The sequence below is a fragment of the Apteryx mantelli genome, chromosome 8, assembly GCF_036417845.1.
Source record: "Apteryx mantelli isolate bAptMan1 chromosome 8, bAptMan1.hap1, whole genome shotgun sequence".
Lineage (NCBI taxonomy): Eukaryota > Metazoa > Chordata > Aves > Apterygiformes > Apterygidae > Apteryx > Apteryx mantelli.
Genome location: NC_089985.1, coordinates 43,181,405 through 43,193,881, shown reverse-complemented (window position 1 = coordinate 43,193,881; position 12,477 = coordinate 43,181,405). Strand labels below are relative to the sequence as shown.

At 37.9% G+C, this 12,477-nt stretch overlaps 1 protein-coding gene across 1 annotated transcript in view; it reads right to left on the bottom strand.

Annotated features, from left to right (window-relative positions):
- Positions 1–12,477, bottom strand: part of LOC106486531 (serine/threonine-protein kinase TNNI3K) — a 124,076-nt gene that overhangs the window by 86,838 nt on the left and 24,761 nt on the right. Inside the window, exons 6-7 of the mRNA XM_067301404.1 lie at positions 11,693–11,790; positions 8,273–8,383 (exon numbers count right to left, since the gene is read on the bottom strand). Of these exons, the coding sequence (XP_067157505.1) occupies positions 8,273–8,383; positions 11,693–11,790 (209 nt within the window). The remainder of the gene's footprint in view (positions 1–8,272; positions 8,384–11,692; positions 11,791–12,477) is intronic.

Sequence of the window (12,477 nt, the reverse complement as noted above, 5' to 3'; positions counted from 1 at the left end):
GTTATTAAAAATATTTATCCCCAATTTTGTGATTCTGCATTACAGAGGAGGGCACTGCAAGATTGGAACCTTAGTCTTCTCAGCTCTGGAGGGAAATGCAGACAGAAACGTAGGAGGAACACAAAAGGAAAATGAAAGGAATGATAGCAGAAAGTTGTCTTTGTTAGAGATGAATGGCTTTTGTTTTAAAATACAGCGTTTTCTGCGCTAGCCACATAAGCCAATCAGTGTCGAGGGCCTAAATTCTTAGTCCAGATTCAGTATTGGTTCATATTCTACATATGTGTCCATTTACATATACTGCAGTAGTATAGGAATTTACTTTTCTTTAGTACATAAATACTAAAACATGTTTGTTTTTGAAAATATGGGAATTACAAATGTAACAGTTACTTCATGTTCAGGACTGGAAACCTGACTTTTAACATAATTAAGCATTAAAACCTGGTTGTTTTGATGTCAATGAGTGGGACAAGGGTGTTCCCCTCTATCTGTCTTATTAACACGAAGGCTTCTTCAAAACACTCTGGAAGTCTGAAAAAATTATTTCTGTTTTCAGACTGTCTCTATGATATCACCACAATATAAAGGGGTCTTATTTTTAATCAAAATCTGGTTCTCATTATTTTTATTTAATATGTCTGTTCTCTGGTGAATAGCTCTAACTTTTATATTGCTTTCTGTGTCTTTTTTATTATTCTTTACATATGTCCTTTATTTTTCTCTAAAATCCAGGACCTCCTCGCATCTGAAGATTAGAAAGCTCAGTGAGCTCTTGTATCTGCTTGACAGGCACAGATTCTTCACATAGGTTCCATCATATCTATCATCTTTCTCAGCCTTGGAAACAGAGCTGGGGGTGCTGAATGCTTGCCCACACAATATCTATAATTAAAGACCAAACTTACTGTGTTTCCAAAATTAAGTGTACAGGAATTTCCAAACTCCAAGGCAACTAGTAGATTGGTTGCTTCACACTACTGAAACATACTGAGGGATGGTAAAGGATATACATTTTTTAGAAGTAGGAAACAGATACCTTGGATCACTAAATGATATTTAGAGCTAAACACCTGTACATAAGCCCTATAAATACCACCTCTTTTAAAAATATAAGAAAGTTATCTGCTGAAGTTTGACTAAATTCAGAACTAAATTTGATTTGGCAAGGTTCTGGTGTTCTAGGATAAAAAGAGATGGTTTCAGCCATAAGAAAAAAGAGTGAAGGTTTCACCTGACTCCTTGGTGGTCAGATTCTGGGCTGTTCGGCCACTGCGTATACCTGGCATCACTAGAAGCCAGTGCACAACACTGTGGAACTTTGGTCTCTGTGCTTCCTTGCATGCTGTCTGACATGTCAATCTGTCTGTCTTTTAATATTTCAGGTATCCGTTAGAAAGTACTGTCAGGCAATATTTCATATCAGCTTGGGAGGGATACTGTCACATCAAACATCTTTGGTAGCTATCACACCACTTTTTATACAAACAGTTCAAAGATTTTATTAAAGATAGAGCAGGTGAGAATCTTCCATCTCCTTTTTACTTACTGCACTCAAAAGATTGACAGGTCCAGAAGTGTACATGGTAACAAAACAAATCATTCTGAAAGTGGAACAAATTCAGACTTTGGGATGAAGATATCTGAAAACAAGGACTGACCTGCACTAGAGATTTTACAGACACATGGGTATTATAACCATAATGTTAAATCTCCCCAAAACTGAAAAAGCAGCAACCCAAGTGCCTTAATAATATGAAAGTAGCTTGGGGCCAGCTTTATCACAAACAATTTTATTTACCGGTCAGTCTCAGTACGGTTGGAGGACAGGCAACTTCTCCATCGACAATAAATAACCTTATGCAGAACAAAAGGTATCTGATGTAAGGCATCTGAACACGTCCATGGGAGATGTCCTGAGAATTCACACAGTTTATTACAACACAGGAAAGTTTCAATTTTGCCACCAGTATTGGTTAGCTGGATTTCTGTTTAATACTGCTCAGTGAATTTAGTGCTTTGTGCTTAGTATGATAATTACTGTACAAAATTCCACGCACAGATGTCTCACAGAGATCAGTGTTGCCTGCCAAGCAAAATAAACACTACCAAACAGGTCTCCAACCTCCTAGTACTATCCCTCAACTACAAAGCACTGAAAACTCTTTCAGATGTTACCAAAGCCAGCATGTGATGTGAAGTCTCCAGAAATGAAGGCTAGGATACAAACCTAGGGCCAGCCTCAGGTACTTTTAAGTGAACACTGATCTGGAGAAGAGCAATTAACCAGTTAACAGCAGCTCTAGCACAATTTGCCAGAAAACTTGCAGACATCAAAAGCGGCACCCTCCCCAAAGGGCATAGACAGCATAGGTATATTTGAAAGGGTTTTAGCTTTCTAGGACACTCACTGCTACAGTGCTTCACTGCGAGGTAGGGACTGTCGGTTTGCTTACATTACTTCATTTACTTGGCCCCTTCAGGATTTGCATTTAACTGAACTTCCGTAGCAGATGCAATACACCAAGCAACATTTGTGGTCCATATTTTAGTCTTGATTCTCTCTCTGTTTTATTTCTTACATTTCTTGGTATTGTAAAGAGAACCATAAAGTGGGAGTGAACGTAATTTACTTTGAAACATAAGGAATATCTCACTACTCAGTAAAATCCTTCTGAGCTTCTGTGCATGCATAAACACAAGAAGCATGCTCTGTTCCTCTCTCTGTATACATGTTGTTCATTTCTCTCAGCAGCTGATTAGGATGGAAGATTAAATTGGCATTCCACCCAGGAAAAAAATTAAGTCCAGGTAATATAATTTTCTGTGGTAAACAGTAGGTTTGGGTATGAGGTATAGCTGTAAATAATAGATAATAAACTTTAATCTCTTAGTGCTGTATTGTACTTCTTTACTTAGACACATATACTTAGACACATATTTAACTTGTAAGGGTTTATAAACATCTCCTTGATGAAGCAGATTTTGCAACAGCATAAGGCTGTGACTCAGTCAGTGATTTTAAGTCAGAACATTCTGTCAGTGAACACATCAGCTGTGGGTACAGAAAGGATTGCACTGAGAAGGTAGAGGGAAATAATGTTTGAAATGAAGCACAGTCTGATGCTAATGGTGGACCAGAACCTGTCACTGTCAAATGACAAAAATCAGTGGAGATGTGTCAGAGACATAGCCACTGTACAGAGAAGATATGCTTCTATAGCTCACAACATAACTTTTCTCATCTCAATCCACCTCACATATGAGGAACAGAGCTGGGTATCTCATAATCTCATAACCTGTTGTTTTGCTTATAATGGTAACTACTGTAAGCAGCAGTTTTATTACACATTTGCCAAATTGTCCTCACTTTTCAGGGTCAAATAAAGAGACTGCAAAATAAACAAACACAATGGCATCATTGAAGTCCAGAGCAAAATATCCCTTAATGGACACAGTCAACATTTCATTTGCATGCTTTAGAGCCTTCTGCATACATCATGCTGAGATCCCATTCCTGCAGCTTGCCCAGAAGTTACAGTGGCCTTCTGGTTTTTAATAACTATAGAAATCTGTACCAACATCCAACTCACCAGCTCAAAATAAAAAATTATTTGAAAGGGCAGGAAAATAAAGAAATCAATGAAGAAATTATTGAGGACAATTGCTGACCTGAGTTTCTGAATCTTAGACAGGAACTGAAGGTTCACAGGTTCACCCTTGTTTTATACCCTCACGATCCTTAGCTGGGAGAGGGAAAGAGGGAGAGAATGGCTCAGGGGACACTGTTCTCTGAAAACCTCTGCAACTCAGAGCTAGTCATCTACTGCAGAGAAAGCAATCTGCAGGACTCTCTCCAAGAAGTGATGCTGTGAACAAGGCAGATTGCTTCAAGTGATCTTGTGCAGTTTTCCGTAAATACAGACGTGTTCATTATCTCCAGAAACATTTGCCTCTTGTTTACTTTTGATTAATTACCAAATACGAAAACAATTTTTGCTATTTTTTTCATTTTTGTCTTTCAGAAACAGAAAGAGTACTCAGTAAGTCACCCATGATCTGATATAGCATTTGCTTTACAGCTGAAAACACAGATTACTCCCTTTAAATACCTGAAATAATATTTACTTAAAGTTGACTTTCTTGCCTTCTGCCCTTGGAAGTGCACTATTTACTTACTGGTGAGCTCTCTACCAGAGAATGCTACTAAGAAGGATGTACTCCTGTACACAGCAAGTTCATAATGAAAGGGACTTCCATGAAAGCAAAGGCAACACAGTCCCCTAAGATGGGGTGAATTAGATCAACATGTACTTCCCAGAAGACAGTATGCAATACAGTACCACACAGTTCTTATATATCATTAAATATTGTGTGCACAGTTTATAGTTTAATTTCTTTTAACAAAACTCCCAAAAGTGAACCCTAGTAAGTCCAAAATCTCAATTAAGAGAGTGCTTGCTTCAGTCCAAAACTCAAACATCGCTGGGTGATAAATCAACCACAGCAGCTCTGGACAGCTATTAAGTCCAGAGGTTCAGCAGATTAATGACACTCTCCCAATTATGCATAGGTATGGCACAGGTAGCTTCTTCTATATCATTATTAATAAAAATTCTATACATTAGAGTGCAAAGACTATTTACTGAAGAATTTGCAATGACCACCTTTAATAAGAAATATGAAGGGGATCTATATACCTTTTCTTGGGCATCACAATACTTAAACTCAGTGGTCAGGTGCTCATCAGGGCTGGCAGCGCAAGGACATTGCTTCAGGCAGATATCTAAGCAGCTCTATTCACCCAGGTCTTTGAAAAAAGAGCTGTTTACAGGGCTGTTTAACAAAATATGATCCTTAACCTCTATCAAAATCCCATACAGTCAGGTTGGCCAAGAATAGACACACAGTATTCACACTAGCAGATCTCAGTGCAATACACTACAAATACAACAGGTAACAGAATCTAAAAAAGCTCACCTGCCAAGGCACTTATTCTGAATAGCTCTTTTAGGAAATAACAAGCTACCAAATTTATTCCAATAAACAAACTAAATTAACAAGTATTGGGTATAAGGAAGAAACCCCTACTACAAAATCAGAAAATATTATCTATATAAATAGTAACACATTCTATAGTATTAATTTGTAGTCTTGTAACTCCATTAATGAGTATATCCAATTTTGTTAACAATGTGATGCCTCCTCCAGGTAAAACGTAATTTCGTACAGAAGATCATTACCAAATGATACACAGTCCACACAGAAAACACTGAATACATACTCCATAAAAGATATAGAGATCATTAAAGAGCTAAGATTCCTGTTAACATCTCCGTTACAATTCTTGAACAGAACAATTAGATACAGTGGTTTCATATCTGTTTTTTAGTGCCAAGATAGCTAAGGAAAGATTTCTTTTGAGTGAATAAGAAGAACTGGATGTGCACCTGATTAATGAAGGGAATGACATGATGCCTTGTGAGCTCAGGGATATAACGCTACAAAGCGAACACCCACATCCCCTCCCACTCTCAGCTTTGCTTGTGCTCAGACACACAGAGGAGCCTAGTCCTTCCACCTGAAAAGCCAAACTTCAAAATATAAATTGTCAGCTTGCTCTGTTAATGTGCTTCCTCACTCACAGACTTAAACAGATGCTGCAAATTGATTTGTCCCCTGATCACTGTTGGAGCTGCTGGCTTAAACACTGAAGACTAACAGCTTTTTAATTGAGTTCTTTGGTGTGACCACCTGTAAATTGTTTTAACCTTCTTTCAGTTTATCCCACACACAGACTCTGGAGGCAATGCAAGGTTATTGCCAATTGTATCTTTATGCATCCTGTATTAACCAAGAAGTGCAAACATCTTTTGAAGTTACTCTCATTTTGAAACCAGTTTGAAGGCTGTAACGTAAAGCTAAGATTCTCCAGTATCCTCAGCGCTCCCTGCTGGCCCACAAACCTGGGAAATGTCCACAGCAAACAAAGTATAGCCCTTAGGAGGGTGAAACAGCATGATGTACTTCTCCATTAGAAGTGGGAGAAACTTTTACATTGAAACCACCTCTCCCCATCATGTGACTTAGCCCATGCTCATTATACTAACTAGTGCTAAAACTGTTTTCCCACTAAATCTCTGCCTGTTTCGCTCTCATCATTCCATTAGGCAGGCTTTTGTAGGGAAGCTGCTGTGGAAAACAGCATGTGCTGTTGTAGAAAATTTAATAGGATATACAGTTCTTACTTGCACTTGCAAATGTGCTGGAGTGCGAGCTGTCCTGGGTTTGAAAAGTGCAGCTTTAATCTCCCGCTGACTACTTCACTGTTGATACCATTATTTACATCAGTTTCCATAAACTATAAAGAGCCTTCAGGCCTGTGATTTACTGTCTCTCTCTACGTATATGTACAGTTAACACATAAGGTGAAATTCTCAAAGGTATTAAGTGCAAAAAGTTGCAAAGGGCACCTGATGCAATTTTCAGAGGTTTCAAAGTAGTGCAAATATGTAATTAATTTCATTAGAAGTTAAAATATTGACTGCAAATTCCAGTAGGGATCTACCTGCATCTTTGAGAGCCTAAATACAATAGAAAGTCTAGCATATTGTTACTAATCCAAAGAGCTGATAATTTCCTCAGACTAAACAGAAGCAGTAAGATAAAGACAGAAAAACTAAACTGCCATAAGTGAAGAAGTACCATCTTTCCTCAGCTGAACATCAGCAGCTGGCCTTATAGTTTCTCAGCCCAAGTACTTAAATGTCGGTAGATTTCTTTAAGGTAGTACAGAAAGTTTCTAAAGAGTGATCATTTCCCCAACAAAACTGATTATTTGAAAATAAATTTCTCTTCTCTCTTTCAGTATATAGCTATGTAAAAGTTTCTGTATTCATATGTGTAGTAAATTGTGTGTGTGCGTGTGCGCATGTATGTGCTGACTGACTGAAAATGTAGCAGATTATATAGCTTTGTTTCCATCAATAAGCTCAGTGACCACTGTAACTTGGGAGTTCTTTCTTGCTGTGTTTCCTCTCTTCTGTCCAAAACTGCACACACATTTTGTACCAGTCATCCAGCCAAACTCTTATATTTGAAGTGATTTTTTGAGTCTATGTAAGATGCACAAATGAATTCATGGCTTAAATGCTGTTATTAATATCATCTGTATTTCTTTCTTTGTACTTATTTATTCTTGCATTCCTTGCCAATTATCCCTCCTTAAAGGAATCTAATGTTTCTGTCTCCATAAATTACTTTATCTCTCTGCATAAGCCAAAGCTTTTACCCAAGCAGAGGACAAAATCTTTGTTTGCTTAATGGGCCCAAAGGAGCTAAAAAGTGAAGTACCTGCATTCATGAGTGTTTACAGTCATAAACCCTTCATTATCAAGGTAATTTTGCACATCCAGTATTAAATACTTCAAGAGATTAAAAAAATTAAAAAAAATACACTGAGTGAGCTGTTGCCAGGGTGACAGAAATGAGATGATGTGTGAAATGACTGAACTGAGGTGCTAAATGCTAGAAAAACAGATTCATAACTAACAGCATGTTTAGACAAGGATTACAGCATTCTATGGAATCTCATCCCTCCCTTCCTCCACTCCCCAGGAGAAACACTTTTTAGGAAAAAAATGGAGATGGGAATCTCCAATCCATACAAGATCTATCAATGTGGATATTTGAGATTCACACTACAAAGGACTTACCCTGACAATAGTTTTCTCTGCACTAATATGAAGTGTCACATAGCTCTAAACTGAGAACCTCTGTCCCCTCCCGAAGTAAAAACCACAGAGCTGTGAAGCTGAGCCTCTGAGATCTATAAGATGGAATAAAATGTATGGGGTTCCTTTATACTCAGAGAAGCAGGTCCATATTTGGAAGCCTCTCGACATATTCAGCTTCAGGAAAGAGTCCTGACATGTATGGGTGAGCATGTTTCATCATGTATCTATTAGTTAACACTTTTGACATTTAGAGAGCAATGTTGTTTATTATTAAGACCTTAAAGATAATTATGTAAAGATATGTACAAACAGACCTAGACCCTCTGTACATGTTCATTCAGTGTAAAAACATATGCACAGATATGGCTTTCCCAAAAGGTACAAAAAACAATAAATAAATAAAAAAATAAATAAATAAAGTTTAGCTATGCTAAACCAATGATGAGTTTTGTGTTGATTAGTATCAATCTAAAATAAAACAACGTGACGAACATTAGCGCTCACATCATTTTCTATACAGAAGAAGAGAAGCATACCTCATGGTGACCTGCTATTGTAGCAATGTGAAGGGCTGTCAGAGCTCCATACCCGACTTGCTGAATGTCGGCTCCACCATGCAGCAGTGCTGTTAAGAGTTCTGCATTATCCTAAAAGGCATGGATATAAACCATGTTATTTTGGGGACACAGCTCTAACAACTGCAGGGAGGGAGCCAAACAGAGCCACAAAGGTCCAGTCCTCCCCAGCTACTATACTGTTGCTACTCAAGAAAAGGGATTACATGTTCATGACACCAGGAACACAAGAGTGCAAGGGAAGGAGTCAAGGGGAAGCTTGTCTTGGGCACCAGAAGACTCTCTTTAGCTATACTGAAGCCTGTAGCTTTCTAAAATGGTCACTCTTCCTGATTTTATGGTATCTTTAAAGATTACTCAGTCTCTGAACCATTATTAAGTGCTCATACAAACTGCTTAAATGTCAAAACAAATATACTGTCAAACATAGAAGGCACTGGAACTTCCCTGGATAAATACACAGGATGTAAGCTAAATTCTGATCTGTGAGCTTATTTTTCATATTATTTTACTTCTTTGCTGTCATGCACAGAAGTTGCTATCACTTTTTTGGGTATAACACCAGCAATGGATATCATCAAATTATACTAATAAAAATTAATTTGAGAAAATACATTAAGAGTCACGATGCCCAGCCAATACAACTGTCAATAAACTCTCCTTTACAAATAGTAGCGAAATTAAGTGTGGAAAAGAGAAAACATTTGTCTGGGAGCAGTGGCAGAACTAACAGGAGAAGTCAGGCCATCTTTCTCACCATCGTTTGTTCTAACTGCACCAACTGGAGCTCTCACAATTTTCACTTCTTAGGGATCTGCCTTCAATCATCAGCCAGCCCAGAGGTGAACCTTCTCCAATTCATATTCACCGTTTGCTGAGCAGAAATGCACACAACATAGGGGCAAAAGAGATCCTAAAGCTCCAACCTTTCTCATAGTTCTCTGCCCCTTGGAAGTAGATACGGAAGCAGTGCTGACCAGAAATGAATCAACGCCAGAGAAGAAGCCGTGAAAGTATGTCTGTGAAAGCATGACAGTTCAGACTGAAAGGGTTTTCCTGTTTCGAGGAGATATTAGCAATTACAACTTTATATTCCTCTTATTATCAAACAGTTTTAGGCCTTGAGGCATGGTAGTTGGTGGCATAATGGACTGGATATTTTATCCAGCCAGGGAAGATAGCCCGAGTTCGGAGTTTCTTGAAGTATTCTGTTCCAAATAGTACTTCAGTCTAGTTCTGTTTTACAGTGATTAAACCTCATAAAATATTTAGATTACAGACCAGAAAAAGTCAACAAGTTTCCCCAAAAGTTGTCCCTTCTCATTATGCACAGCATTTTGTTTCTGAGGTATCTCTATGCTGCTTTATATTTCACTTAGAGAAGTTGTCATTGAGTGACTAATGGCAAATCTTAAACCTTAAAATTTCACTGGTAAGAGAAATGTTATATTGCATTATATTTTAGACTAAAAATTCATACTGGTTTGTATAGCTTTGTGCAACCTAATAAGGATATAGGATATTATATCACATGACTTGAGTGATTAAATAAGTTGCTGATTTTTTTTTTTTGCCTAAGTATATGCAAGAGCTTTTCTGACTTTACAGTGCACAGGGAAAACAGACAAAAGAAGATTTCATAGCAAAAAACTTTATTCCTAATTAATGAAAACAGCCTAGAAATCTGTTTATAAAAGTCCTGTTAAATAAAGGCCAGAATTTTCAACAGAATCATTAAATGTGAGCCATTCACTGAAAGTGACATTAAACAAATGCAGAAAATTTTTCTAAGCCAGTTGGCCAATTATGCAACATTGCACATGGGGGAAAGTTTCTTTTATGATTGCTGTAAACCATCACTTCATCCCTTGAAGCATAAGATTTGATTATTATTATTGTATAGCTTGCCTAGGTAACTGAAATTGTTATCAGTGGTTGTAAAATTAAACTAGCATAAGAATTACAGGAAACAATGCAAGAATTAGGAAGTGCTCCTCTTACCATAATTAGGAGAGAAAAGGTAGCTTACGTTGAAAGTATAGCAAGTTAAGCCAGGGAGTTGCAGAGCATAAGGCATTGCAAACCACAGTATCATAACTTTTAGGTATCTGGCTCCATGACAGAGACTTCAGCCTGCTTCTTGTTCAGCTCTCTACACATACCTGGGACAAGTTTAGATATCTAATCCTGGGATTCATGACATCTAGCATCTTGAGCAGGGAAATGCCTTAGTCGGTCCATAACAAACTTTGGAAATAGGAGTATTTCTTTCATCCCACCTTCAGACCAAATTACAAAAGCTGCTGCTTGCATCCTCTCCTTTCTTTCCACTTCTACCCCCCTTTACCATAGCTAAAACATTGCTACATTGGCCATCTAGGGTTTGGTGCCTTCCTCAAACAAACAATACTCACAACTGCATGTCATATGTCCCAGAGAATACTGTCATTATCCAGCTGATGCTACACTTTCCTTTCACTCACCTTGACCTAATGACCCTCCAGTTCATTTCAATGGGAAAGATGAATACACTCTCACTCCAGGACAGCCACAGCTTGCTGACTGGCAATATGAATTTGAATTTTCTCCACAAGAGACACTGGTTGTCTTCTCCCTGGACACATCTTCTAACTATCTGATTATTACACCAAACAGAAGGCAAACCATCCCCTCTTCTTTTAGAAGAGAATGACTGTGGCTCTGATGATTCTTGCTGTGTCTGGAATTGGTTATTTGGTTTCAAGACCATCTACCATATCAGTATCCTCTCACGACACAGGGTGAGAAATATCACTGTGATCATGAGGGTGCTGAGGCACGACATAGGTGCTAACCCAGCTAACCTTCTATCAACTCCAACCTTCTGTCTAATCTAACCTTCTATCAGTGCTGAGCCTACAACAGATCAGAATGTTAGCTACCATGAGAGCTTTACAGGATAATTATACGCCATTATATGCCATTATATCCTTGATACTGGTTGGGTCTTAATAAATAAATACAATAGTGAGGAAAATTAATGTTGCAGCTGAATGTAAAACTTGAGGAAGAAAAAAAGGCAAAAAAGAGAGAAACTGTAAAATAAAGTCCTTTGAGACTTGAGATTATTTCTATTAATAGCTATAATAATAAAAAGAATACTCCTCTATCTTGAGTTGCGTCACATTATTTAAACAATATTTGTAAAGTCGTATCATATCTTCAGGGATGACAGTGTAAAAGCACATGCTGATTTCCTGTGCATGGGCTCTTTAGAGTCATTTTCCTATGCACTGTAAATATTACAGATATCTTCACTAGAAGTAGCAGCTAGAGAGTTCAGTCAACTAAAACTCCTGAGTTCTGATTTCTTTTCATCAGTTTCCTTTAATAGTAATTTACCTTATAAGCTGCCAAGTGCAGAGCTGTAAATCCATTCCTTGTCAACCTGGATGGGCGCAGTCCTTTTAGCATAAGTGTTCTAATATGTGATTTGTTACCTTTAGAATAAAAATTGTATATCAAAGTCACTTACAGAAAAGGGCATGCAAATGAAGTAAATGAGAAAAGAGCTTCCCATAAGAGTTAAACACTTTGAAAGTAACCACAAATATGTGGGCTTCTTGTAGCTAAGATCACATCTCAACACTTTTATTCTCAATTACGCGATTCCAAATGCATTGACTTCTTTTCCTTGTAACTTCTTGCATTACAGAGATTTAGAATTGCATAGCTAGCACGAAGAAGCCTTTAGGTGAGCTTGAAAGCAAAGACACACGGGTAACTGCTCTGCTGAGCTGAGGCAAGTCATAAGAAATATCCAAACATCCTCAAAATGGGACCCTGCATCCTAGATCAGTGAGCATTACGGACTGTCTCCTCATTCACTGGGAGAGTAGATCTGGCCATGTATTTACTCACTGTTTGTTCACACCTTAATAAGAAGGATTTGTTAGAGACAGTTGAACTTCTAAAGAAACAATCTCCTCTTTTAACATCCGGACTGTATTGCAAAGAATTCCCTAAACTAGAGGAAGATCTAACAATCTCTGGTTTCTCAGACACTTATCTAACTCATTTGTCCTTTCGAGAGCTGAAGCACTGCTCTCCTGCTCTACACAACATTATTACAGGAACAGTACTTTCTAGGGACACTGATGAATCTCAGTATGGACAAGCAGCTTTGC